General features: G+C 38.4%; 1 protein-coding gene across 4 annotated transcripts in view; it reads right to left on the bottom strand.

The window, feature by feature from the left end:
• Positions 1-24,734, bottom strand: part of RTEL1 (regulator of telomere elongation helicase 1) — a 46,082-nt gene that overhangs the window by 12,448 nt on the left and 8,900 nt on the right. For all 4 annotated transcript variants that reach the window (XM_035567082.2, XM_035567081.2, XM_050713939.1 and 1 more), the window contains exons 14-28: positions 24,569-24,624; positions 20,647-20,721; positions 19,562-19,640; positions 15,943-16,075; positions 15,669-15,782; positions 13,326-13,366; positions 12,807-12,892; positions 12,044-12,121; positions 10,628-10,705; positions 8,662-8,805; positions 7,838-7,953; positions 6,941-7,064; positions 5,671-5,824; positions 4,533-4,696; positions 1,591-1,686 (exon numbers count right to left, since the gene is read on the bottom strand). In XM_035567082.2, coding sequence (XP_035422975.1) covers positions 1,591-1,686; positions 4,533-4,696; positions 5,671-5,824; positions 6,941-7,064; positions 7,838-7,953; positions 8,662-8,805; positions 10,628-10,705; positions 12,044-12,121; positions 12,807-12,892; positions 13,326-13,366; positions 15,669-15,782; positions 15,943-16,075; positions 19,562-19,640; positions 20,647-20,721; positions 24,569-24,624 — 1,538 coding nt within the window. The remainder of the gene's footprint in view (positions 1-1,590; positions 1,687-4,532; positions 4,697-5,670; positions 5,825-6,940; positions 7,065-7,837; positions 7,954-8,661; positions 8,806-10,627; positions 10,706-12,043; positions 12,122-12,806; positions 12,893-13,325; positions 13,367-15,668; positions 15,783-15,942; positions 16,076-19,561; positions 19,641-20,646; positions 20,722-24,568; positions 24,625-24,734) is intronic.

The following is a 24,734-nucleotide window of genomic DNA, read 5'->3' as shown; positions in this document are numbered from 1 at the left end:
TCTCACACGAATTTAGACAGAAGCAACAGATTTACATTCCACAAGATTCTTTAAACATTTGATACTTCAGGGAGGCAGAAGACATCTTAAACATGAAGTAATAACTGTGTGCCTTGGACTACACATAGAACAATGCAATGCTTTCAACTAACATACTACTGTGTCTCACGAAATAATTGTAGTCACCCAAAAAAGCACCTATCCATGTGTCATTTCCTGAAAAAAAAAAAAATATATAGCTTCAGTGCCACAGAAGAAACATAAATCTAATGGGGCCTGCCTCCTCAAAGAATAGAATTAACCAAAAAACATAAATCTCTGGCTATACAAAGCACGAGATTCAAAGAACAGAAGCTGTTTACTTATTTCTGTTCCTCTAAAAATTTCTTTAAGACACTATAAACACATGCAAGCTAGATTGCTGTCTAGTATTGGGGAACACTTTTGTTCTATAATAACAAGCAGCAGGGACTTGAAAGAGATTCAAAACAAACCCTTCTTTATGAAAGAGACTGCATTATAATGTGCTTACACAGTTTGAACATATACACCCATGACCCTTGACATGCATCAGGCCAAAAGAAATGTCACTGGGGCAATCCTCTGAGGCATGAGTGTATTATTTTCCCCAGATGATTATCCAACCTATTTGTAAAACATTAGTCCCTCTAACAATTGTGAACATTCATTCCCTCATGGAAGAAAAGGAATGCTGCTATACACCTACTCCACTGACAAAATTGACTGCTTCAGAGGAATGTTTCCTAGAGAAGGCAGCCAAGACTCATTTCACAATTCTATTCTTAGGAGAAGCCTTATTAAGAGAAACGAGATGTACCGCAACCTTGAGGGCTAGGCTGATTCATCATGACATCAGATAGCAACAAACTGTAAACACAATCTTCTGCAAAGGTTTCCTTTCTCACACCTTGGATACCATCAGCCTCACGATCTGTGACTACTTTTGTGAGTGTTGGATGCCAGGTGACTGATAGCCTCTTTGACAGAGAGAGTGCACCCGGCTAGGACAGTACCTTGGACAACTACTGGCATCCACATCACCCACAGGGAATCCTCACGAATTTATCACGGCTCTCAGGCAACAAGATGCATAATGAGTTTACTACGGCATCTCAATCCTCTTTGGAGACAATGCACAATAATGCACAACTGCAAGCATAATCCACAACAATGACCCACCACAGGTGGTGTTACAATGTTACTTACCCAAACAAAACTGGACAGTTATGCTATTTGAGGTTCTACCATCAATCACAAAGAACGAACTACCCACCACACTGGGTCAATGGGAGGTGACGTTTGCAAGGTAGTCACAGAGCAATTCTTTTCACCTACTAACCCTACCTGAACCTGTGCTTGATTGGACCTGTGATGTCCGGATTTGAGAAAGAGCATGATAGAAACAGATTTCAGATGTGCGCTGATGAATATTTACAATTTGGAGAAAAAACATAATTGTTTTTGCATCAGTGTCAGTCTACATCAGTCATCTGTCTGCCTGAAATTTGCAGTTCAAATTACAGCATTCTGCAGACCAAAGGGATGGCACAGACACATGAAAATACATACTGGATTGCTGACTAGCTTTATTTTCTTCCTTCCTCCTTTTTGCTCAGTTGTTAACCTCTTCTCATACTGTAGGGAGAGTGTTGACAGACCTTGGGCCTGCAAAGATTAAAAAAGAAGAAAGAAAATTCATAAAATTGCTTTTCAAAGTTATTACCCACTTAATTTAGCCATTTCCAGAACTAAAGCTTGTTAACCCAAGTGAAACAAATCAACCTAAATCATTGCAACAGAGCCTGGGGCACTTACCTCTTTCTAGAAAGCAATCAGACACTGGACACTTCAGAAGGAGGGACCAAAAGAGAGCAAATTAAAAACAAAGTTGGTCTTGAGGGTGCAGATTCCTGATGAAGCAAAGCCGGACTCATGGCTAGCTGTTTCAGGGTGGGCCTGGCAGTGTACACATAGCTGTGTGTTCCTGATGCCTCACATGCCCCTTCACTTTCCTGCCTGGAAGTACTTCTCTTCTGAAGAAACCCTACATCAGGGTTCTTGGGATACTAAGAAAAGAAGCCTAAGCAGTCTTGTAGAAAATATGAGGGCAGATGGGATAAGGTAGTATTAGAAACACTTGTGGTTTGACCAATTCTTAGTGCTCCCCATTCCCAGTAACAAATAATTGCACTTGTACTGCAGTGACAAGGAATATTGGTATATACCAAGCTCTAAAAGCTAAGTGAGTGGGCATAAGCAAGAGGAGTGGAATTGCTTAATGGCAGTCTCCCCAATACTAGCACAAGCCGGTATCAACCACATTAAAAGCATTCATCTGGGCAACAGATAAAGCTGTGGGATAGCCCCATACTGCCAGCTGATTTCTACATACCTGTTGAGAAAGCAGGTAATGTCAAAGTGATTTATTTCTTTGCTCTTGCCCCATAAAACAATTTCTTAGTGAGTACGTGACTATCAGTGCATTTACAGAATAGCGTTTGTTGTTCATTTGCGAGAGAAACCAGTGAAACTCAACAGTATTCCTATACAACAGTATTCCTGTACTCCACTGCGGCTTCTAAATGTCTATTCCAATCATAAAGCTTCGGAGATAAACTAAATTAAACACACCTAAAACAACAAAAACAAACAAAGCCCCAAGTCAGCCAGCAACCTCAGATTTGACAGTTTGTAGAGCAAGTTGCTGATACTCAGAAATACAGCCTTCAGTGCACTCATAATACTGCAAGGATAGTGAATTCCAGACAAATCTGACCAGGGCATGCTCACATTTAAATATATTTGAAGTGTCATGTAACGGAATGAAGAATTGGAATGCAAGCTGCAAGTCAACCATGCATGATACATGCAGTAAGTCACAAAAAGGCCCAGAGACATCTTTTTAATCGCAGACTACACACAGGCTGCATTGTTAGTAGCATGATGCAGAAGAAATACTGCTTCCACGAGGCTTATCTCAGAAGGAAAACTGGTCAAGGGAAATTGTTAAATCATTCTTTGAATGGAATCAGAGACTATTTCTTGTATTTTGATTTGAGATGACAAAGGCTTGTTTTCTTAGAGGGCGTTTTTCCCCTCCAGGAAATTGTTTCAGAATGACAGCAGCTTGATTTCCATACTTAAGGATACAGCATAACCTTCATAAAGGAAAAAAATGGTAATACAGACCCTATGATGGGCGGTGAATAAAGATATGAAAGAACACCAACCATGTTATCAGTCCAAATCCAGTGGTTAGTAAAATCAGCTCAACACAAGACTTGTAGAATGAAATCTGGCTCCCTCAGAGGCACTGCGTGTCTCAGCACCACACACCCCAGATCTCTGGTGCCAGCGGTCATCAATTTAGGTGCAGCACAGGATGACCCCCCAGCCTTCTGCAAGTCACAGGCGAGTAGCAATGCAGTATCAGAAAGCAGACACGAGCTGACTCGCTGCCAAGCCGTTAGGGCCGCCAATTTATCTGACTTGAAATCCTGAACTAGATCAAAAGCAGTACAGCAGTGTTAATAGGACATTGTATCTGAGTGACCCTAGAGATGTGTCAGGCTTTCCAAAGAATAAGTTCAGGTGTCCATACCATGTCACGCCTAGGCTGCCTATGGGCGATGGATCTGATTTCTCATCAGCTGCACACAAGTAAATGTTCTCTGTTCCCGTTTGTTTCTCAAAGCTTGTACATTCCCCCTCTGTTTTGAACACATCCCTTAGGGCTTTTTAGATATTCCTTACACCCTACACCTTCCCTTAAGCAAACTGCTTACGTATGCTGTTCTAGACATTTCTGGAGTCTAAAACCAGTCATCAGCCAAACCAAGTGTACAAGGCAGCAATTAACTACCCCTGCTGATAGTAGTCAGGCAATATAGAACTACCACAACAGCTGCAAACAAGGACTTTTGAGAAAGCAAGAACACAGCTCAGTCGGTGATGTATCAGAAACCCCAATCCAAGAGGAAAGAAATTGAACAGTGCAGACGTTTTCTTCATCTTACTTCAGTAATAGATTTCTCATTTTGAAAAGAAACTCCACAAGTCTGCAATACTCATTTTCTGAGACAAATAAAAGATAGTCATCTGAAAGTACAAGTACTCGTACATAAACACACACCCCTTTTTTTTTTTTCCAATTCAGTATCTGGTCACACACCAAGTACTGACACAGATTTCACCCAGGTGGAACTGCATATTTACCAACCTTTTCTTTGAGGGCTCTTTGCTCTCCAGAGAGCATGGTTAACTTCCAGGAATCTACATGGTCAGCAGTTATGGAGCACAGTACAAGTGTGTACTTGTTGGTCCTCCAGTTGAATGTGGCAAGGAAACTGATTAAGCTTAATTATAAGAACTTGCAGCTTCTAGTGCTGATTATATTGAATTTTTCTTAAAAGTGGGTTGAACTGGTACTTACATTAATACCAAATTCATTTTGCTTTAGAGCCCACAATTTTTACTTATAATTAAGTATTTTGTTACAGCATGGTCATTACCTCTTCCTCTCCTGGCAAGCCACTTTCCTCCTCTGCAGCTTCACTGCTCTTCTCATTGCGCTCCAAGGCATCCAAGAGCCCAAGACGTTGCTTTCTAGGTGAGAACAATTTTTCTTCATACTCCATGCACAGGCTAGATGCTCCATCTCCACTTACTGGCATTACTGCATAACACAGATGACAAATAAGCTTTTTCATGTTATCTCTGACATTTTCTTTGATGTAACAATGCCTCAAAATCTTATGTAGCAATCCACAGTTTGGTGTTACAGCTAAGCGGTGCAACTGAAAACCCATACTGAAAGAAGGAAAGCAGCTTTTTTCCCCCTTTAACTACAATCACATATTCCAGCTTATATTTTGAGATGGGTCTACCAGTTGTGTGGATGAAAGGTAAATTGTACAGCAAGCTCATCTGACTTGCTCTGCAATTGCACAACAGATGGATTCAACTTAAGGGAAGAAGCATAGGTGCAGTGTTGGAAATTGAGGGAGAAAAAGGTGGTGGCCAAGGTAACTCCTTTTCAATGACAATCTGCAGTCACATTTGGCTTGGATGTAATGTGAAATCTCACATTCAATCTCACAGTCGTAACTGTTTTGAAACCACAGGTTTAAACAAAACTTCATTGTTCTATTCAGAAACAGGGAGCAAAACAGAGTGGAACATTCTGAACGAATATCTGATATGAGAAAGACTCTTTTATTTTTGCATTAGCTTACCACGAATTTTGAAATACTGTTTTCCTTCAAGGCCAACACCCTCTTTCTATTTTCTTAGCCAGATCACTGTGTAAGAGTCATTTAAACAACAGGTCGGAAGGTCATATGAAAGTCAGTCAGAACAGTTCTCCAGTTTTTATTTTTAAAAGTATCTATGATACTCCAATAAACTCCTTCTCCTCTGCACGACGCCTACTCAGGGCACATCAGCCTCTCTGCTCTGTAGTTGCAATTGGTTCCCCTTTTTCCTAATGCCAAGCTATATCCCTTCTGATCAGATTTATACATTGGTCTTTGAGCCCTCCTTGCTTTGTCTCCCATTCCAGTTTCTAGTCCCTTGCTCCTCCTTTTCTTTTTTCTTCTGTTTGTCTTAAAACAACAACAAAAAAGTGCATTTGTGAGGACTCAAACCTACCTATTCTTTTCCTCTTCAAACTGGGAACATGGTCATCCAAATTTTTGGCTTTTTCCAGGGAGAGGATCTGCTCTGATGAAGTAGATGGTGCCAGATCATTTTCACTCTGAGCATCAGCAGAGCCAGAAACACATTGTGGCAGGGGTGGGGGCATCTGCAAGCAGTTTACAAAACATTACAATAGGCAAAAGCTACTCTTCCACTCCACTTCCTTTGCAACCAAAAATCCCTGCAACAACCTGAAGGCATCTCATTTTTCCCAACAATCTCGCTGTCAAGACTTTTTAAGCATTCTGGTTTTATGTTTTTGATGACAGGATCAAATAACTACAAGGTGATGCACACAGATGAAGTATAGCAAGCAGGCTTAGTGCTAAGTGACTTGTAACAGAAAAGGGGTTGTGCCACTGTTGAAGAACAATTGCTTCTTAACACTACTCCTGTAACATGGCCCCTTCTGGCAACGCACATTGGGTTGTAGTTTTTACATACCACAAGACTCCTGTTTATGATCGGAGAAGATCAACTCATCCAAAATCCTTAATCTGTAATTTATTATTTTGAACAACATTTCATTTGCCTAAAGCATCTTCCAGGAAATCATCCAAGTCTGTTGTGAAAATTTAAATGTTTATTTTAGTCTTAGTCTCCATTTGGGGAACAAAGAATTCCCTGTTCTGGCTTCCAGCCCATTTCTGGCTATGCCTTTCTCCAGTGCATTAGAAAGCCTTTTTACAAGGATCACTATTTATGTCAAGGAACTACTACTGAGAAGGAGAGCTTCTTAATGCTAAGAGAGAAATCGTAATAGTTAAGACGACCCAGTGATGAAGTCTAATAACTGCTGAGTTTGTCTCACTCTTTACACCAGTCAGCTTAGATCTAAATTTAAGGGTTGTCAGACCCTTAATTCTTTCACATATATGCCTTCTCCCAGTAGGTGAGAATTTTTTTTGATGCTAAAATCAGTTTTGGTATTTGTATGCCATCCAGTGAAGGCACTGTTTATTCAGGAGGGACTGGAAAAGGAAGTTTTTTTTTGTGATCTAACTTGATGAGTTGTGCAGCATGACCACATATCCTGTCACAGCTCATTCTTGGAGGAAGATAAGCCATACCTCCTTTCCTGTAAAGCTTCCAATGCAAGATGATGCCCTAAAGAAAGGTTGTTTAGCAGTAACAAGTGACTCCTTCACATATCTCACATCTTAGAATTCCCAGTTTCCAACAGTAAAAAAAAAATAATGGATTTTTTGGTAAAGATACTTGCAATTTCTTGAGCAACACGGAAGAACATGGAGACGCTTCTGACTGCATGCCCAAAGTTGTCATAAACATTCACATAAGGGCGGACCCATGAAGGCAGCTTGCCTCTTACATCGCTGGTTGTGAACCTGTGTAGGATTAGAAAAGGAGAGAATTATTTGCCAGATGGCCTAAATGAATTAAACACATTCTAGATCATGGTCCAAAAGGACAAGAGAGGAGCAGCAAGACAAAAAGGATTGAAACAGTGAAGTAAATATAGTGGAATGATGTCTGCACTCAGGAGAAAAGGGCTTTGTTGATACCAGGTTCTATGCAATGACCCAGTTCATATCTTTTGCCCATAAAGTCCTTAACCGTGAAACAGTAGTGCTGAACTGTGACAGGCTCAGTATTCCCCGTCAGGCCTCAACATTGAAGGCTATCAATTAAAGAATTGTTGTTTCAGCAATGTAATCTTTCCATATTTTCCTCCTCCTCCTCTCCAAAACTGTACTTCTGGTATCTGCCTTCTCAAATGAGAGATGGAAAAAATGTAAAACTTAAGTTGCAATCACATGATTTCCAGTAGCATGGGGTGAAATTCTAACTCTTGCCATGAGAATTTTTTTTCTTTTAAAAGACTTACAAACATAAATTCAGCAAGTTAGCTTGTTTTGCAGTAATACCATTAAGCTCTTTCTGCAGCTCCAAGACAGTATATTTTGGGAGCTGAAGATAACAAATAATTGAACTACTTTAAAAAAATAATCATCTTACCCATTAAATAAAATCATTCAACTACTTATGAACTGTAGACTTCTCCGAGCAGTAACGTCAGCACATTTACATACAATCTACAAACACACATTGGGTTACAAAGATATTGACATATGTTTATGTTCCAGAGCCAAGGTTTCACCTGTGGTCACACAGGAAAATAGCACCAAAGTCCTGGCGATGTCTGATGACCCTGCCGATAGCCTGATTAACAGCCCGGGAAGCTTGCTGATTGTACCACTCACGCCCAGATAAATACTGCAATAGGTGGGAAAAAGAATTAACATTATTTACCAGGTGAAACATTCTCCATGATGTACAGTTATTATTTCTTTCTAAATCACTAAAAATCAGTAAGACCTTCCCAGCAATCTCTAAAAGCTTAGGAAAAGCCAAATACTTTGCCTCAAACATCACACCTGGCTTATGGGGCACAGAAGACTCAACTAGTAATATACAACTCAAGGAGCTATTTAGAATATGATGCACTGAGAGCTTTTGTACTACAATAGACTGACCATATTATTTAATACTTAAGAGCTATCTTGCAGGATAATATACTAAATTTATAATGCCATTCATTCTTATGCCTGAAACAATACCAAAAAAATTAACCCACAAACAAACCAGCCAGCACAAGCAATTTTTCTTGCCCATCCTCTTTCTAGGTGAAACAATTCCCTCAGAAAGCTACACGGATGACATGCACGCAAAGACTTCAACTGAAATTTTAATTACACCATTTTTTGGAGCCTCTGTTTGATTGCAACCATGTCAGTGGAGACAGAATTTGAAACCCTTATCAGAAAAATGTGAATATGCTTGTGACAGACTCCCAGGGTTGTCTGACTGTTTTGATATTCATGGTTCCACAAGGCTGGGAGGATAAGCCAAGTTCCACAGAGGGAGAAAGAAAGACACAACAAACCTACAAGTAGCCAACAGTTAAGAACTGCCCATTATTACCTGTGCACCCACACAGCTTCTTTTCATTTCATCCAGGAACTGCATCTTTAAAACAACTCTGGGCTCCATACAAGGAGGAAATGGAAGCCCAGTAATGATGACTCCTCGCCCATTTATGTCTGCGAAGTCCAAGCCTTCACTGGCCTGAAAAGAGTGTTTTTAATTACCAACGTGATTTGAATTGACATTTCAGAGATGTTCAGCAGTTACGGGCCCTTTTTCTCCATTACATTAAATTCCTAGCCAAGTGCAATGCATTAAGAATAGTTCAACCAGATGTTTTGCTTTTATTACCAGCACTTTAAACTTGGCTTTTTCCTCTAGGAAGCCCTGACAAATTATACCTCAGCCAATACCATTAAGAAATATGTCTTATTCCTGGATAAGCAGAACAGCTATATTCAGAAGATGTCTCAAATGTCACTCAATACATCTGTTTAAACATTCCATTCCCTGAATTGTTAACAAGATGGAATAAGAACATGGCTAACCTTCTTTGACATTAAAAATGAACAGAATCATTTCAAAGCAGTAATGGAAAGTTACCAGAAATCTGCTCAGAAACCACCAGATTCTAATTTCATATTCACCAGATATGCTGCTTACATCTGTACAAGGAGTTGTCGTCACTCACGGCCTTGTGCATGCTTATGTCCCATGCTATGCTGGCAAACCAGCGAACAAAATCAGAGAATTGAACAGACAAAAATAATTTTGGGGAAAAAAAAAGTTGGTTTGTTCTTCAGCTGAATTATTTTCCCATCTCATTTACCATGCTGCATAAACAGCTGTGGTAGAGTATAGTATAATGGATGGATGGGGTAGAACGACCAACTCTAGTCTGCTTAAACCAGCACAATCAACAAGAAGAGAAAGCACAGCATGCACTGTCATCCATCTGGAGCTATCAATTTTATCACATTCCCTCAACTAGTAAAAGAACTAGAACAACTGTCCTAGAATCTCCTCTATATAAAAAGGACTGGTTTTCTAGGTTTCTTCTAGGAAAGCGAGAACAGAAAAAGTTAGCTAAAACGTACTGTCAACATAGAAGCTGAGCAATAACATCAAAGGGAATCTTGAAGCAATGGCTGAGAAGGGAGCTAATTTTAGGTAGCTTTTGACAACATGGCTCTTTTAGTTTATCTTCTCTGATATTTCCAGTTTTGAAGTCATACTATTAACAATAACAATCTACAATGTCTACAATAAACAAAATAGCCTATCCTTCAACTGTGCACTACTGACAAGCATGCTCTCTCCAAAGACTCCATTCCTCTGAGGGTGACATAGTATTGTTGGAAGGACAACAGAGTCCATTTACTAGAGTCCCAGCCAAAAAGAACAATAGTTTTTCTTAATTGATCCAACAGCTACTTTGATGAAAAGGACTGAGGGTTCAAAAGATATTGAGTCAAGTTTCTTTTGGTAGACAGCAGGCAGCAGCAAAAAGACTCTGGGAGTAATTTGTGACTTGGCAAATATTTCCACTGGTATCATAGATCAACTTACCAACGCTGTTAAATGTAAATGAAAGGTCACCAAATATTCCCTGGGGACCTGAACATACTAAAAATCCCCTCTTTAAAATTGAGCAATACTTTTTAGTTGTCAGCAGTGTTGTTATAACATGATTGACTGCAGTTGTTTCTTCTAATCCTCCTCCTAAACTCTTGTTCTCATCTGATGAATCAAGTTTTGCTGTGAGCAGCCAACAGGAAGCGTATCGTGATGCTCACCCCCCTTAAAGAACTCAGAGGTGTATCCCTTTGATAAGAACAGGAAATAAAACATACATATACTTGACATAAATTTGAAAAGGCTTCAGGGCATCCCATTTCTCTTCTTTTTTTTTTTCCACATATAACTACAGTCACATAATGCAAATGTTCTTCTTAAATCCCAAATGATGTCCTGTCCACTACATAATCTGATCTCAGATAAAATAAATTCTCAATTACATTACCTTCCCCCGACATACTGCAAAAAAAGCAGCTCCGTTGGACTTAGGACAGACAATTTTATCATAGTATGCATCCATTACCTAAAAGATGAAGTAGTTTAAGTAAAAATGGTATTAACATTTGCATCTGCATAAATAGAAACCTGTACTAGGTAAACTTGACCCGTCCACCAAGATGTAAAATATGATTAATTTGGCTTAGTACCATTTTGTTTACTTTTACTAATTGCAAATATGAGAAGCCATTTGGTCATCAAAACTTTATGTTACAGTCAAATCTAGAATACAGATGGGGATGCATAAAAGACTGGTATCAGATACTTCTGATGGGAAGGTAGACTATGGACTGCCCTGTGCTTCTACAAATCCCTGAATAAAATCGGCAGACAACGAATGCAATTCAAGGATATTACTTACTCTTAGAACCAAACAGAGCAGCTATCAATAAACAAGAATAAAGCAGGAGAAGTGTGGAATTTTCAATAATTTAGAAAGTTAGGACAGGATCTCAAATAATATTGAACAGAACATGATTCACTAGCAAGCGGAGACCACAAAAGCAGATAAACCTTTTATCCCAAGGAAGAAACTGCATTTTAATAAAGTCAGCCTATAAAATTAATGTTGACCCTGAGGTTAGAGAGGTAAAATCCATAAACTACAGCAATCTAGGTCGAGAATCTCCTTTAACAGTTCACTAAGAGGACAAAATACATGAGGTACCCTCAAAACTGGTTCAGAGAAAAATCAGAACAAATCCTACCTACCATCTTCTGGCGCTACTCCTATTTTTGCATTATGCTACATTGTTTAGTTGTGTGTCCATCTTTTTAGCAAAGGAAGTTGTCCAGAATGTTCTGTATTCTAGTGTTTCCAAACTAAACCACTTTTATTTAACTTTGAATTCTTACCTTTAGAAACTATTTTTATTTTATGGAGCAAGGAAAATTCTCAGAAATTTGTCCCAAGGGCAATAAATATCTGGTCTCTTTCTCTGGGGAGAGAGCCCTTGCACAAACATTAGTACCAATCTGGTACTTAAAAGCATCTTTAATCACACAGGTACTGCACAATTCGATAAACATCCGAATCATGACAAGGTGGGAGGAAATGGTCCACAAACCAAAGATGCCAGCTACTGAAGTGACAGCTTTCTACTATGTCAATTACTCAATAAATGTGCATGTTAGCTGCTGTTATACATCACTGGATTTCAAAGGAAGACTGTACCCTGCACAATTAGGTGAAAGAGTAAAGGAAAGATGAATAGAAAAATTATAGTCCAAAGAAGCACCACTTGGAGCATTTTAATTTTATCCTAGGAACATGCAGTTAGCACCTAAGCACATGTTAGAGAAGGTATTTAAATATCATAATAGCTTGTGGAAACGTTACAGGTATGTAATGCAAATTACCAACCTCTGCAAAGCTTCCTTTATGCTTGGGTTCCACAAATATTGGTTTCACTTCTTCTATTCTTTTAGCAAAATCATGCTTCTGTTAAACAGATAATGAACATGTTAGAAATGCTCATGTGAAAGGAGACGTATACCAGAAATGACCATGGGAAAGGAAATGGTCAGGTGCAGTCATCACAGATGTCTCCCACCATCTGTTCTGCTCTTGCCAAACATATGAGGAGATGGGTGCAGAAACACACAATTCTAATTCCAACTTGCAAGTTCCTAACACTGACTCCTCAGAGACCCACCCTGTGTTATGAATAAAACAATTCACTTTTAAAAAAATTATTATTATGATACCTTTGTCCCAGCATTCACTTTTAAGGAGCATATAAAGCAGAACTGTTCTGTCAAATCTCACTAGAGACACTCAAGTCATGAACAAAGCAGTTACAAAAATCACAGTTGTAATGGCTACAAATTAAAAATAAAGAAAAAGATTCATCCTGGGATTTTTTTTCCTCTCAAAAGCTGAAACACTTGAACAAACTGTAATTTGGAGGTTTACTAAAAAGTAGTGTGGTGAAATTAAATGAACTCTGAGACCAGATCAGACAATGTACTAATGTATTACTCCTCATTACTCAGACTTTTTACTTTCTGGATTTAATAATTACTTATTAACAAAGAATTTTTAATGAGCATAGTTAGATAGCATAAATACAAATGGTCTGAAGTGTGCAACTAAGTCACCTATAAACGGACAACAATTAACATACTCTCCAATATTCCAAGCTCTTATCCATGACTGGATATGATGGGAAGAACACCAACAGTCCATGAGGTACAACTCGCACAAGATTACCTGCAACAAGATAGGGAAGCGTAGAGTTCAGAGCAGTTTTCTCCTGGAACAGAGAGCATAGACTGTGCAAGAAAATTAGATCAACAACATGGCTTCTCTCCAAAATCTTTTCTGCTTTCTTGACATTAAAGTTGGTGTATTAGAAGTTAATTTAAAAAAAATAATTTCAATAACCTTGTTGTCAAGGTATAAACTTCAGACTTTGTTGTTGCAAAAGTTAGTGTTACAGGTTTTCTAAAGAGTAGCGTTAACGGGATAAAACATGTTATGAGTACAACAAAAGCCTAGACAAAGAGATACAACATTCCCTGCTGTATTTTCAAATGCGACGGCAGGACCTATTTTCAGATCTTTAACATTTCAGACACCCTCCAATAATTTTCTAAAAATGCTGTACAACAGTCTGTTTCTGAAATCCACACACCTCACTTACCAATTGTTTTCCCCAGAGAAGATAAATAGTCCTCTGAAAACCTACAAACAAGAATAGTCAAGTACCATCATTGTATTTCCTCCTCTCCATTTTTTATGCAAATTAACTTCCTGATATTCATCTAAAATAACACATCCATACTCCCAATCACCCGTGCCAAACACACAGTATTAGTAATACGGGCTACATGACGCTATTACTATAAATCTTACCATTGGCACTGAAGATGATCTAAGCTTCAATATTATCAACACGTAACAAGCAGAAACATGCAGCCATATGAGTTTTATGATTAATACTAACATTAGGAGTGAAAGTTCTGCCAGAAAAGTCTGTAGATGCTCTGAAGCCTGACTAACATTACAACTATTAAAAACAATTATTGGTGAACTAGGTGTGGTGAGGCTTGGGGGGCAAAAAGAGTGAATTTGGTTGCTATGGTTGTTGTTTACTGAGTGAATCACTTAATTTGATTGAAAATGTACTGCTCTACAATGAGTAGGATTTGTTTCTTCCAGCGCTGACTAAAATGTCACCTGTTCCCTCATGCCTTTACATTTCTTTCTTTTTAGTTCCATGTAGATCCGCATACTTTTTTTTCTTCCCAGGAAACTTAAATATGCAAGGAAAAAAACCCACAGATTTATGTTTGCAAGAGCTGTAAATACCAATATCACTAGCTGTCAAGACACACCTAACACTCTGCATTCCCCAGCCATTCCTACTCAAGAGACAGTATCGTCAGCAAATTAAATGAAACGTCATGCTAACATTCCGAAAATTAAAAAGACAGTCTGAGGGTTTTCCAGACTGCTGCTGCTTCTCTGTGAAAATCAGTTACAATTGTTGAGTCCCTTTCCACTTCTGCGGAACATTTGGGATTTTTCCCTTTTTTGCAGTAAAAACTTTTTTAGATTCATTTTTGGATCTCTCTATACTGCTGAAAAAGAGCAAGTCAGGCCTGCAGCTGGCAAAATTACAGAATTCTCAGGCAGAGCTTTAGATATAACGTCGAAACTGAAAGAGATTTAAGAATGTGACAACTTAAAAAAAATAGGAAGAAAATTAAACGGAAGAACACGTATATCACATGGAAGGAGCTATCCTCATTTCAAAGTACTATAGAAGGATGACAACCCTAAACACAGTACTGACTCAAAGGCCATGCCGCTCTTTAGTAATGTCAGAGCACAGAACCATCTGCTATGTGCAACAAAGCATGAAACTACATCTTAAAATGATATGCTGAGATGCCAATGAGATCATTACATTATGGAATAGAAGTCAATATACAATGAACTTATATGCTCTGGCATTCCTCGCTGGCAGCATTCTTATTTCTTTTATGGAAAAAGCAAAAGCTGCAGAAGAAGAAGCAGTTTATTATGAAGAAAAGAAAGACGTGGACAAAATGATGAAAGCCCAGAGAAAAGAGAGAGAAAATTATGAAAAGCTTGACAACAATTTGGATATGTTTTTCTTAAGAAGGCACTGCAGAGGTGGAGACTGATCATGACAACAAACTTTAAATACAAAAATAGTTGTTGCAAAGGCCAGCCATTTTTCAAGTCAATTAAGCTTTCAGCAAATAAATTTAGCATGGGGCTCCATGCCAGCAAGCGTGGGCTGCTCCGTAACAGGAATGAAGGTGATTAGTTTTGTTTAGGTTAGTTAGTTAGTTTGGCAGGGCCTAACTTTCCTTTGGCAGGAAAGACTCAGATGGAGTAGTCAGGCTCAAGTCCAGATCATCAGGCAAAGTCATGGCGATGGGGAAGGTCCAAGGTCAAGCCAGGAATGGAAGTCCGTAAACCAGGATCAGGTCCAATGACATTAAGGTCAGGTTAATTAAGATCAGGTCCAATGACATTAAGTGTCACAGTCCAGTGATGGTGAGGAAGGTCCACAGTGACAAGAAGGACAAGGTCAGGAAGTCAATCAGCAAGTCAGGGTCAGATCAATGGGGCTGACAGCCAGGTGTGGTTATGACAGAGCTGTCATAACTGCTGTTCTACAGCAGTGTGGGCATGGACTGAAGGCCTTGGCCTGAACTTTAGTGGAACTCCTGAGCCCCCGCTCCACTCTTGATCTGTGGGCGGAGGCCCCTCAAGGCTGATCAGGGCCATTAAGGACTCTTAGTGCACTCAGTGCCCTGACACTCAATCTCTTCAAGCCTTCCACTTCTAAACTTGCTACAGTAGTGGTTAAATGGTGTTGTTATTCAGCACAGTGCTTATCCAAGAAAACAACTACAGAGATCACTAATTTCACTAGAGTCTTCCTTCAAGGACCCAAAATGTAAGAACCCATGACCCCAGTGAACTTCTGTGTGGAATCCTGCTTTACCTCCTTTCATAAGTGGAAGTGAGCACGGCTCCATCAGGTCCTTTGGGAATGATTCCAACCCAGAGCTGGTGTTTATCAATAACATGAGGATTCTCCAAGCTAACAGGAAAAGGGCTGAAGAAACAGGAAAACAAAGACCCAAGTCATACTCACTCTATGATTCTCTACTAGCTACCAATCCAGAACACTCAGAAATCCTGAGATACAACAAAAAATCATGAGTTCAAATGATACATTTTAAGTACTGTAACTGTTCACACACCTAGGTACTTACATTTGCATTTCCATTGTAAATGAGGAGAGTGGGGAAAGAGTCCCACTGGTAAGGATAATCGTCCTGACTCCTTGTCGAACAAGATCATGCATGCTATATCCAGGACTGAAACACCAATAGCTTAAGGTCTTTCCTGTATCAAATAAAGAGAAAACACTAAGAAGCAAGCCTGTATAGAGGAAAAATCATGAATATGAATTAGTCATATTATAATTCATGACTAATTCTTAGGATATAGCACACAGCAGCGTTTAAACTTCTAAAACTAAAAAGACCAGCATATGAAGCTAAAATTCCAGATGTATGTGTGCTTTGCTTCCGTCTTTTCAAATTTAATTATTATGGCAATTCAAAACAGTTTAAAAGGTCACTGCTCATTCACACGTTAAGTAGATTACATTTTAGTCAGAAGATTGTTATAGAAAAGACAGAGCATCAGAACTTTCTGTCAGCAAATAACAGGCAGATTGAGTAGATAAAACTACTTCGTCCTCCATCCACTGATTCATTTTCTGCTGTCACTGACAACTGGAAGCAGAAGCATGGTAGAAGAACTGCAGAATACTGGGATAAAGGACAAATGACTGAAGTTACTCAAAAATACTTCCACCCTTGCACTTGGTTGAAAAGAAATCTTTCTCCATCAGGAATTTCCAAAGGCTAAGAAGTTTTCACACAGTCTTTCCATTTTCTCACACCCAACTGCCAAACCCTTCAACTTTTGCTCAAATCTTTTGTGGGATACGGATATAGAAATATGTGCCACACTGAAAATCTGGCATACTATAAATTATCAACACAAAGGATATAAAGAAAAGCAGGTTAACCACACTACTGATTTCTCTCATTGCTCAGCTTAGTACAATTGGTGGCCTCACTGAAAACTTAGCATCAGCTTTTCAGAGACATCCAAAAGAACCAGAAATGATCACCTATGTCAAGAACAAGAGCAGACAAATGAAACATTAATCACGCAAAACAGAATCCAAAAGCTAAATTCAGTAAGAAATCTAGCATCCACATATCATGTGTGTGTCATTTAGATGTATAAATGCTTCATCCAAAGACTCTATTTCCAACAAGGAGCTGACAGTTTCAGGAAATCCCCAGTAATATGTCCCCAGTGAGTCACTTACTGCTTAGATTTACAAGGGAGAACATTTATTTTAAGCTAAAGCTTTATCCTTCCATCTCATTTGGGCAAATCCAGACAGATGTCTCCTCATTTCCAACCTGAACCTCCCCTGGTGCAACTTGAGGTCATTCCCTCTAGTCCTATCACTGGTTATCTTCCTTTCAGGTAGTTGTAGAGAGCAATAAGGTCTCCCCTGAGCCTCCTCTTCTCCAAGCCAGACAACCCCAGTTCCCTCAGCTGTTTCTCCTAAGTCTTGTGTTCCAGACCCTTCACCAGCTTCCTACCTCTTCTCTGGACACGCTCCAGGGCAGGAGCCAGGACAGGCCAGTAAGTATCTACACACAACAGGGTCACTCATGACAGAAGCATAAGAAATTCCAGCATAAAAGCAACTGGTATGGGATGGCCTAGAAGAGAACACCAACCACTCACATTTGCCTCACCAGCACTCGATTTGAAATATACTTCTCTGCAGCCCTGCACGATGACTGCCAGGCATCAATTCCCCAGTTCTTGGAGAAGCTGGAATTGTAGTACATTTTTCAGCCTGGTGCTCTACTATTATGGCTTTAAGGTTAACAATGTTAAACTGTTTTTAGAAGTCCCAATCACTAGCAGGAAGCTTGGGTGCTACACAAGGTAGATCTCTGCAGCAGCTTGTTCTATTCCTGGTACAAGGACAGTTAATGCAGGGATAAATGGTTTGCTAGTAGTTTACGACATGATGATTTATAGCAAACCAAAAGTAAAAGCATTTTATTTTAATATATAAATGCAGCAGTTCAGTGGCATCTGTACGCAGGATGGGTAGCTAGGGCAGAAATGTTACCAGCTATCCCAAGCTACGTCATTTCCCCTCATCAGTCACAATTTATAGAGAATTATGACCAAGTGAATCACTTCTATAAAATCCTTTTAAAAGAGCTGTTCTAAAGAGGTTTGCAGCATTCCTATAGAGTCTGCTACACCACTACAGCGAAACTGGAGATCTGATCGGTCCTGGATGGCCTCTGTATATAATGCAAATCTCAACACAGCGCTAGCCTGTTGCATATGTATTTGTGAATACTGTTTGGATTTGAAATGCAGATATATCCATACGTGCTTGCTAGATTACAGAAGAACTGTGTCACTGCTTTGTATCATTTTTGATAGAAAATCCTCCAGATTATGCATTAAGCCTAGTGTTTCTGTTAGCCATTCCCTGCACACATACTTAGAAAAATCTACTTAAAATTATTCCTGTAACTTGAAACTCTGATTGAGCAATACCTCAGGAAAATGGTATCTGCAGATTACCAAACAGCACGTTTTTCTGTTCAGAACAGTGAAGGGAGCACTTACGTTGTGGAAACACTTACGGGGACATTACGTGGAAGAAAAAAATCTGGAAAATCATTCTTTGAAAAAAGTCACTTTTGCCCTCAAGAAAGGACTTCTGTGAAATGAATACATACGTTCTCAAGAGCATTTCATTGAATAATTAAGTAGATAGTTATGAGGCAAGGTATTTACAAAGGTCCTTGGAGAGTATTCTGTTAAAGGCGGCTTAGGCAAAAAGATCTGCGTCTCTCTTCTTTAATCAGAAAATATTTATGAAATGGTTTATGAATGTTTTCCAGCCAACTATCTATTAACAAAAATTAAAAATAAAAAAAAAAAAAAAAAAAACACAAAACAAAACACAAAGCTCTTTGCTACAGAGCTTCAGAATAAGCCAACCAACTATAGCTCCTCCACTATATCTGATCAATTTCAACAGAGAACTTTCAACAATTAAGAACTTTCAGTGAATTTACTTGTATAAAACCTTTGGCACACATTTTCAGTACCATATCTATACATGAATCTTCTTGTAAAAAGGTAGTTACAGCCTTAGCAACACTAATTTTGCATTTAACACAACACAGTAATAGAGAGAAATACAGCTCATATGAGGGTCTCAGAACATTTCCTAAACTTCTATGTCAATCCTCAAGGATCTCCTATTCTTACGCTGGTCTGAAGACCTTCTTTACACCCACACAATCAGCTGTTCTATAATGAAGATGATTTTCTGTCGTTGGAATAATTGTACTAGAAGAACTCCAATGCAAAGTGCACACAGCAGCACTGGTAAGAGTATATTTTATATTGAGATTGCTTATGTCACCTTGCCTTTAGAAGTAACCACTCAAGTGAAAAGCGCCTCCTAGAGTCATCATATCCACAGCAGAGCTGTACTTAGAAAACTGGAAAGAAACATGCTGAAGCAATTCTAAAACTCTTTAAACTTATTAAAGTCCCAAAGCCTTAAAAATCTACCCTGCTCTAGAGAGAGCTCCAGGACAACACGAATCCCCCATGTCTCCTTCTATTACAACAAATGACTAAAATGCAGATCGGGGTATCATCAGTTGCTTTCCCTTATTTGAATCAAAAGGAGCAGCTGAGTAGAATTCAACGCAGCTTTTGTGTAAGCCTGCCAGAGTACGAGTCCTATACCTTGTTTTTTTGCAGCTGATGAATCCCAGACATTTGTCTTCTGCTTCTTCTGATTACCGTTATCCAGATGAATGTGCACCTGAAGGAAAATAACAGTGACGCTCCTAGAGACTGCTGCAAAAACGAACTTGCACTTCATCCCTCGAAAAAACTAGGTTACGTTAAGGTAAGGTTAAGTTAAGGTTAGTTAATGTAATTAATGTCATTTTACACTAATAATAAGGTTATATAACTTCCTATCCATCTTTCACGTTTTGTTTCTAGTCTGTCATAATGCACCTGACAAGGAGCAAAGAAGCCTATCACCATTTAAACAGCCATTTTCAGTCAGTTTATGGAAGCAGTATGTCATGGGCTGCCCTGAACAAAAACAAACACCACAATTACTTGGGTACTGTCTACCAGATTGTAACTTGTAAGCTAGAAAAAGTATTATTGCACTAGAAAGACTTCCTTTATCTGACAACAAAGACAGCCTCAAGTCTTCAACTTAATATGAAATTTACTTTTGACCTAAAACAAGATCTGTTCCTAAATCTCATTATAGCACCACAGTTGATGAGTCCCAAACTGTATCTAAATAAGGACTTTGGGTTTGGTTTTTCTGAATGGCTGTACTGTACTTGGTTGGTATTAGGTTAAAGTAAAATAACTTTTCAAACTCTGATTATTTTTATTGAGAGAAGAGGAGGAAATTTCACTCAAGCCTTATGAAGAACTCCTTCACAAATGGTACTGCAAAATATGAGTCAGCCAAGAGATCAGTTTGCTGGCAGAATACACTAATTCTTGCATAATATGCAGTACCAACATTTTAATAATTCACATTTTCTGCACTTTTCTTATTTCATTTTAGATAAAACAAAAAAGTTTATTTAAAAATTGCTGTGTAGATCCCCTTTTTCCATAGGACCTAAACTAACCACATTTCCTTTGTTTTTTTTTTCTGGAAGAACTTACATACCCCCTTATAGCCAACACCATAATTTGCAATACTATCCGCATCCTTCTCAGTCTTGAATACACTAAGCACAAGCATGAAATGCCACTACGGAAAAATGCAGGACTCACAAAGCTTTCCATACCTTATAGTATTTGGATATCGACTGAGGTGGCACAAAACTTGTTGTGCCTTCTGGAGGATTGATGTTGAATACTGTCTGGAAAATGGACATAAAGAAACAGAAGTTTTAACAACGGTTGCCAACAAAATCCCTAACATATTTTTGTACCGAGAAGTACCGAAAAATCACTGTAGGGATATCTGTAACTATATCTCCTTGCTTCTGTTACTTAATAAAAGCGGAAAATGTTGAACACATTTTTACAGGCAATTTCTGCTAACCACTTAACTTTCTCATTACAACAAACAATACAAGCCAGTATCTAAATATATTCAAACCATACAAATGACAGTATTCTTATTCACACTGTACTTGACTTCTGGCTGTTGATGAACATAACCACACTGCATGCTCAAGATCACAGAGAGTCACAACCATGTGTAAAAGAACTTTTAGAATCCCCTCGGTTGAAAATTGCAGTCATGATACCCTACGTTAATAATATTCTGCCTAGAGAAAAATCAAGTTGTAAGCATATTTATTTGTCCATATTTTAAATGAAAAAAAGTCTAACAGAACAGAATTATGCTTGTTATCTTTTCCTGTACATGATGTCTTATGACTAAGGAAGATGATCTTTCAAACACATGGCATTTCATGAAAACAGCTGTGTTTCTCAAATATTTATAACTTCTGTTAATTTTTCTAAACAAAATTTCTTCAGACATCTAAAAGGAATTATCCAAGCTCACAAAAATATTAGCTAGTTACAATAAGAATGATGTTCTCCACTAGTCAGAAAAAAAAAAAAAAACAGAATTCCTGGAAAAATAAACTTCTAAAATATAGCCAAAGACAGTATTTACAATAAAAATTTTAGTAAGTATTCTTCTAAAAGAAAAATAATTTTTAAAAAAGCTGGTACTAAGTTAACTGTTGAAGTCAGAGCTCTGTAAGAAGAAAGTGCTGTTTTACCAAGCAAGACATTGACTGTAACCTAGTCATATGTGGTAATTTGTTATCCTGAGATATTTTTATGTGGCAGATGATTTGCAGTAACTGTCCATGTACACGTTCTCAGCAGTAGATGAAAAGAGATCTTAGCTTTCATTGAAAGATGTACCATCCAATTCAAATAATCTTCCACCTATCACAAGCTAGAAGAGCACACACAGCTACCTTTGGCCCCGTAGCACCCTGTAATCTGTAGGCTCCAGCCACTAGCGTCTGACTTCTACTGCTGAGTCTCATCACCTTGCAGCTTTGAAACACCAAAAAACTAATTTAAATTTAAGGGTACCTCACGTTCCCCATGAAAGAACCAAACGTTTTCTGATTCACTGATTTCAGAGTGTCAAGTTCTAAAACGTGAGAAGTTCGGGTGAACAAAATCCAGAGATAACCACGGAAACAAACATATCTGGAGCAGCAGAATACATACAAAAGCAGAAGCAACTCTTATTAGCTTCTAGAATATGATAAAGAACAGCGCCAAGAAATTCCAAGAGACATTTCAGGTGACAGTGTAACGAATCTGATCAACCCACAACACAAGGACTGTGGTAAAAAAAGAACAAAAAAATGCAACTGCAATTTCTCTTCTACAACCTCTTCTGACTTGAATTTTTTGAGAGAACATTCCAAAATTCCTTAGGAGAAGACCCATTCCTATGGCACTGAAGCTAAAAAATGCAGAGCCTATAGTAGCACTGAACTTGACAGGGCAGACCACATACACGTGTTGCTCACAGATCAGGAGAATTCTGAGACCCACACCACCAAGTGACTTGAGGAAAGCCGGGAAAACAAGGCATTTGCCACCCACACTGATGAAGCTAGCAGGGATTGCTTTGATAGTGATGGTTTCAGAAAGCAGCAAAGTTTGAATGCACTTCTTCAATCGTAGTTTTTCATGGGTGTAATTCTGCGGATTCCTTTTTGGAATCCTGTAAAAGGCAGTTCCTTTTGGACAAGTGTTCTCTCCACCTGCACAGCTGGCTGGAGCACGACTCCATATACCACCAGGAGAGAAAGGGAGCACAGTAAGTCTTATTAAGTAAGAAAAGCGAATCATCTATTGGATTTACTTTGCTAACAAGCTCACTGTCTGACTGTTCTCCTGCAAGTATCTAATACTGTCTTTTAGAAAAATTTTAAAGGTTAAAGATTATTCTTTTCTACTAAACTTCAATTCTTGAAGACAAGGATTCACATTTAAGCTAAGCAAGCAAGTAAAATCTTAAGTGAAAAGCCACAAATTAAATACTGCGTAACTCACACCCTTTTTAAGATTTTCTAGCAATCACCAGGAAGACAACATGAATGCTATCAGTACATTTTGACACAAATGACAAACCTGCGCTGTGTCATCCAAAATAAATAAATACAAATCCAATATTGTGCTAGAACTTTTAGAGAATGTGGCTAAATTCAAATCTGAAAGTATAAAGGGAAATATATGTGGGAATGTTATAAATCCTTCAGCAAAAAAAGGAAAATTGAAGTACATAGTTGGTACAGCACCGACAGAGAAAACAATTACATGGCAAGTTTTTTTAGCAGGTGTTCTGAAAATAAGTAAGGATATTAAGCAAGAGCTCATTTGCTGCTGCTGAATGCAGCGCTTGACACAGAAGTAATTTGTTTTTCAGATTTAGTAAATTGCTGTGGTTTTCCTCATTTTGCTGTCATATAGATTTCACTCTTCTTTTGCCTGCATTTAAATTATTTTATCACCATTTTTGTCACTTCTGTGTTTACAGGAAACACAGATCACACTTCTAAGCAGCATATTTTCCAGCAGAAAGATCTACAAGACGAGGTATTTCTGAAAGTCTGTCAGCTAACCTATTAGGCAGGCTACCAATGAACAGAACAAAACCAGAGAACCACAAAAAAAAGAGACTGAATATTGACAGCCACAACAGTCTCTGAAGACTGGGATTTCTTGTATCTATTATAATTTTTAATAAAGAAAACTGAACCAAACAGGAAAAAAGCACATAAAACCAAGACAGAAAAGCAACAAGCAACACATTAAAATGTCATTATTATTTTTGTCACCTACCTGTTAAAGTTACGGGAAGAAAGACCTTTTTGATCCAAAAGAAACACAAGTATTTGGGAAGAAAAGGTTTCACTTATTAGGAAACACCTAATTCAACCTAAGACCTCCAGTGACTCAGGCAGAGACAGATTTCAGGCTCTAGAATTACCGAATTGCAGGAATACAGTGAACTGTATCCCAAATGTCAGCAGATTTTCTAATACGTAACGGTACAGCTAAAATGCTATTTGAACATTAAGTTCTCAAAACTTTATTACTCAAGAATGACTCAAAAACATCAGAGCTTTGATCAACTTCAAAGGAAAACTGGAAATTGAATGTCAGGCCACTGGTCCATTGCACCTTCCCATTTTACCAGAAAAACTGGGCCCACAATTGATATTTTGTAACAGCACAATAGTGAGAGTATTGACAGCACCAGACGTGTACTCACACGCTTCGAACATTCAGTTCCTGTGGCACTGAAAGGAGTTTTATTTTACTGATCCTTTAATTTAATAATTAAGTGGGAGAAAAAAAACAACTTTTGTTTGCTTTTTTACCTTAGCCTGTCTTGATCCTTTACAAGATCTCACATTCCCAAACGCTGCTGCTGAAGTGTGCACTGCTCAATAATACAGCTCCACCTGGTGGTGGCTAAAACCAGATAAATTTACCAACTCCAAAAAGGGACCTCAAAACTACAAAAAGAACCACCTGGGTAAAAATCAAAGTAGATCATCTCATTAGGCAGCAACTAAAAACCTGTACATTTCCATCAATGCTCAAGTATACGTACAATCAAGAATAAGATTGATCCCTTTAATGGTATCACACATTTTTTAAACCAACTCTTCCATCTTTCAGGCTTATGTTGCTGCAACGTTAGTTATTTACCTGGATAATATCTGAAAGCTTATGCAGTCCAGATGTATTGACAAATACCCCAGTACCTACAGAGAAGAACACCATGATCACTTTTAAAACACAAATATACGGTATGGATATATACAAATGCATGTATCTAAACAGCACAGCACCCTGTGAACACAACTTGAAAGTA

Source organism: Cygnus atratus, chromosome 16, assembly GCF_013377495.2.
Source record: "Cygnus atratus isolate AKBS03 ecotype Queensland, Australia chromosome 16, CAtr_DNAZoo_HiC_assembly, whole genome shotgun sequence".
NCBI classification, from domain to species: domain Eukaryota; kingdom Metazoa; phylum Chordata; class Aves; order Anseriformes; family Anatidae; genus Cygnus; species Cygnus atratus.
The sequence above is the reverse complement of the archived record's forward strand: the minus strand, read 5'-3'. Positions and strand labels throughout refer to the sequence as shown.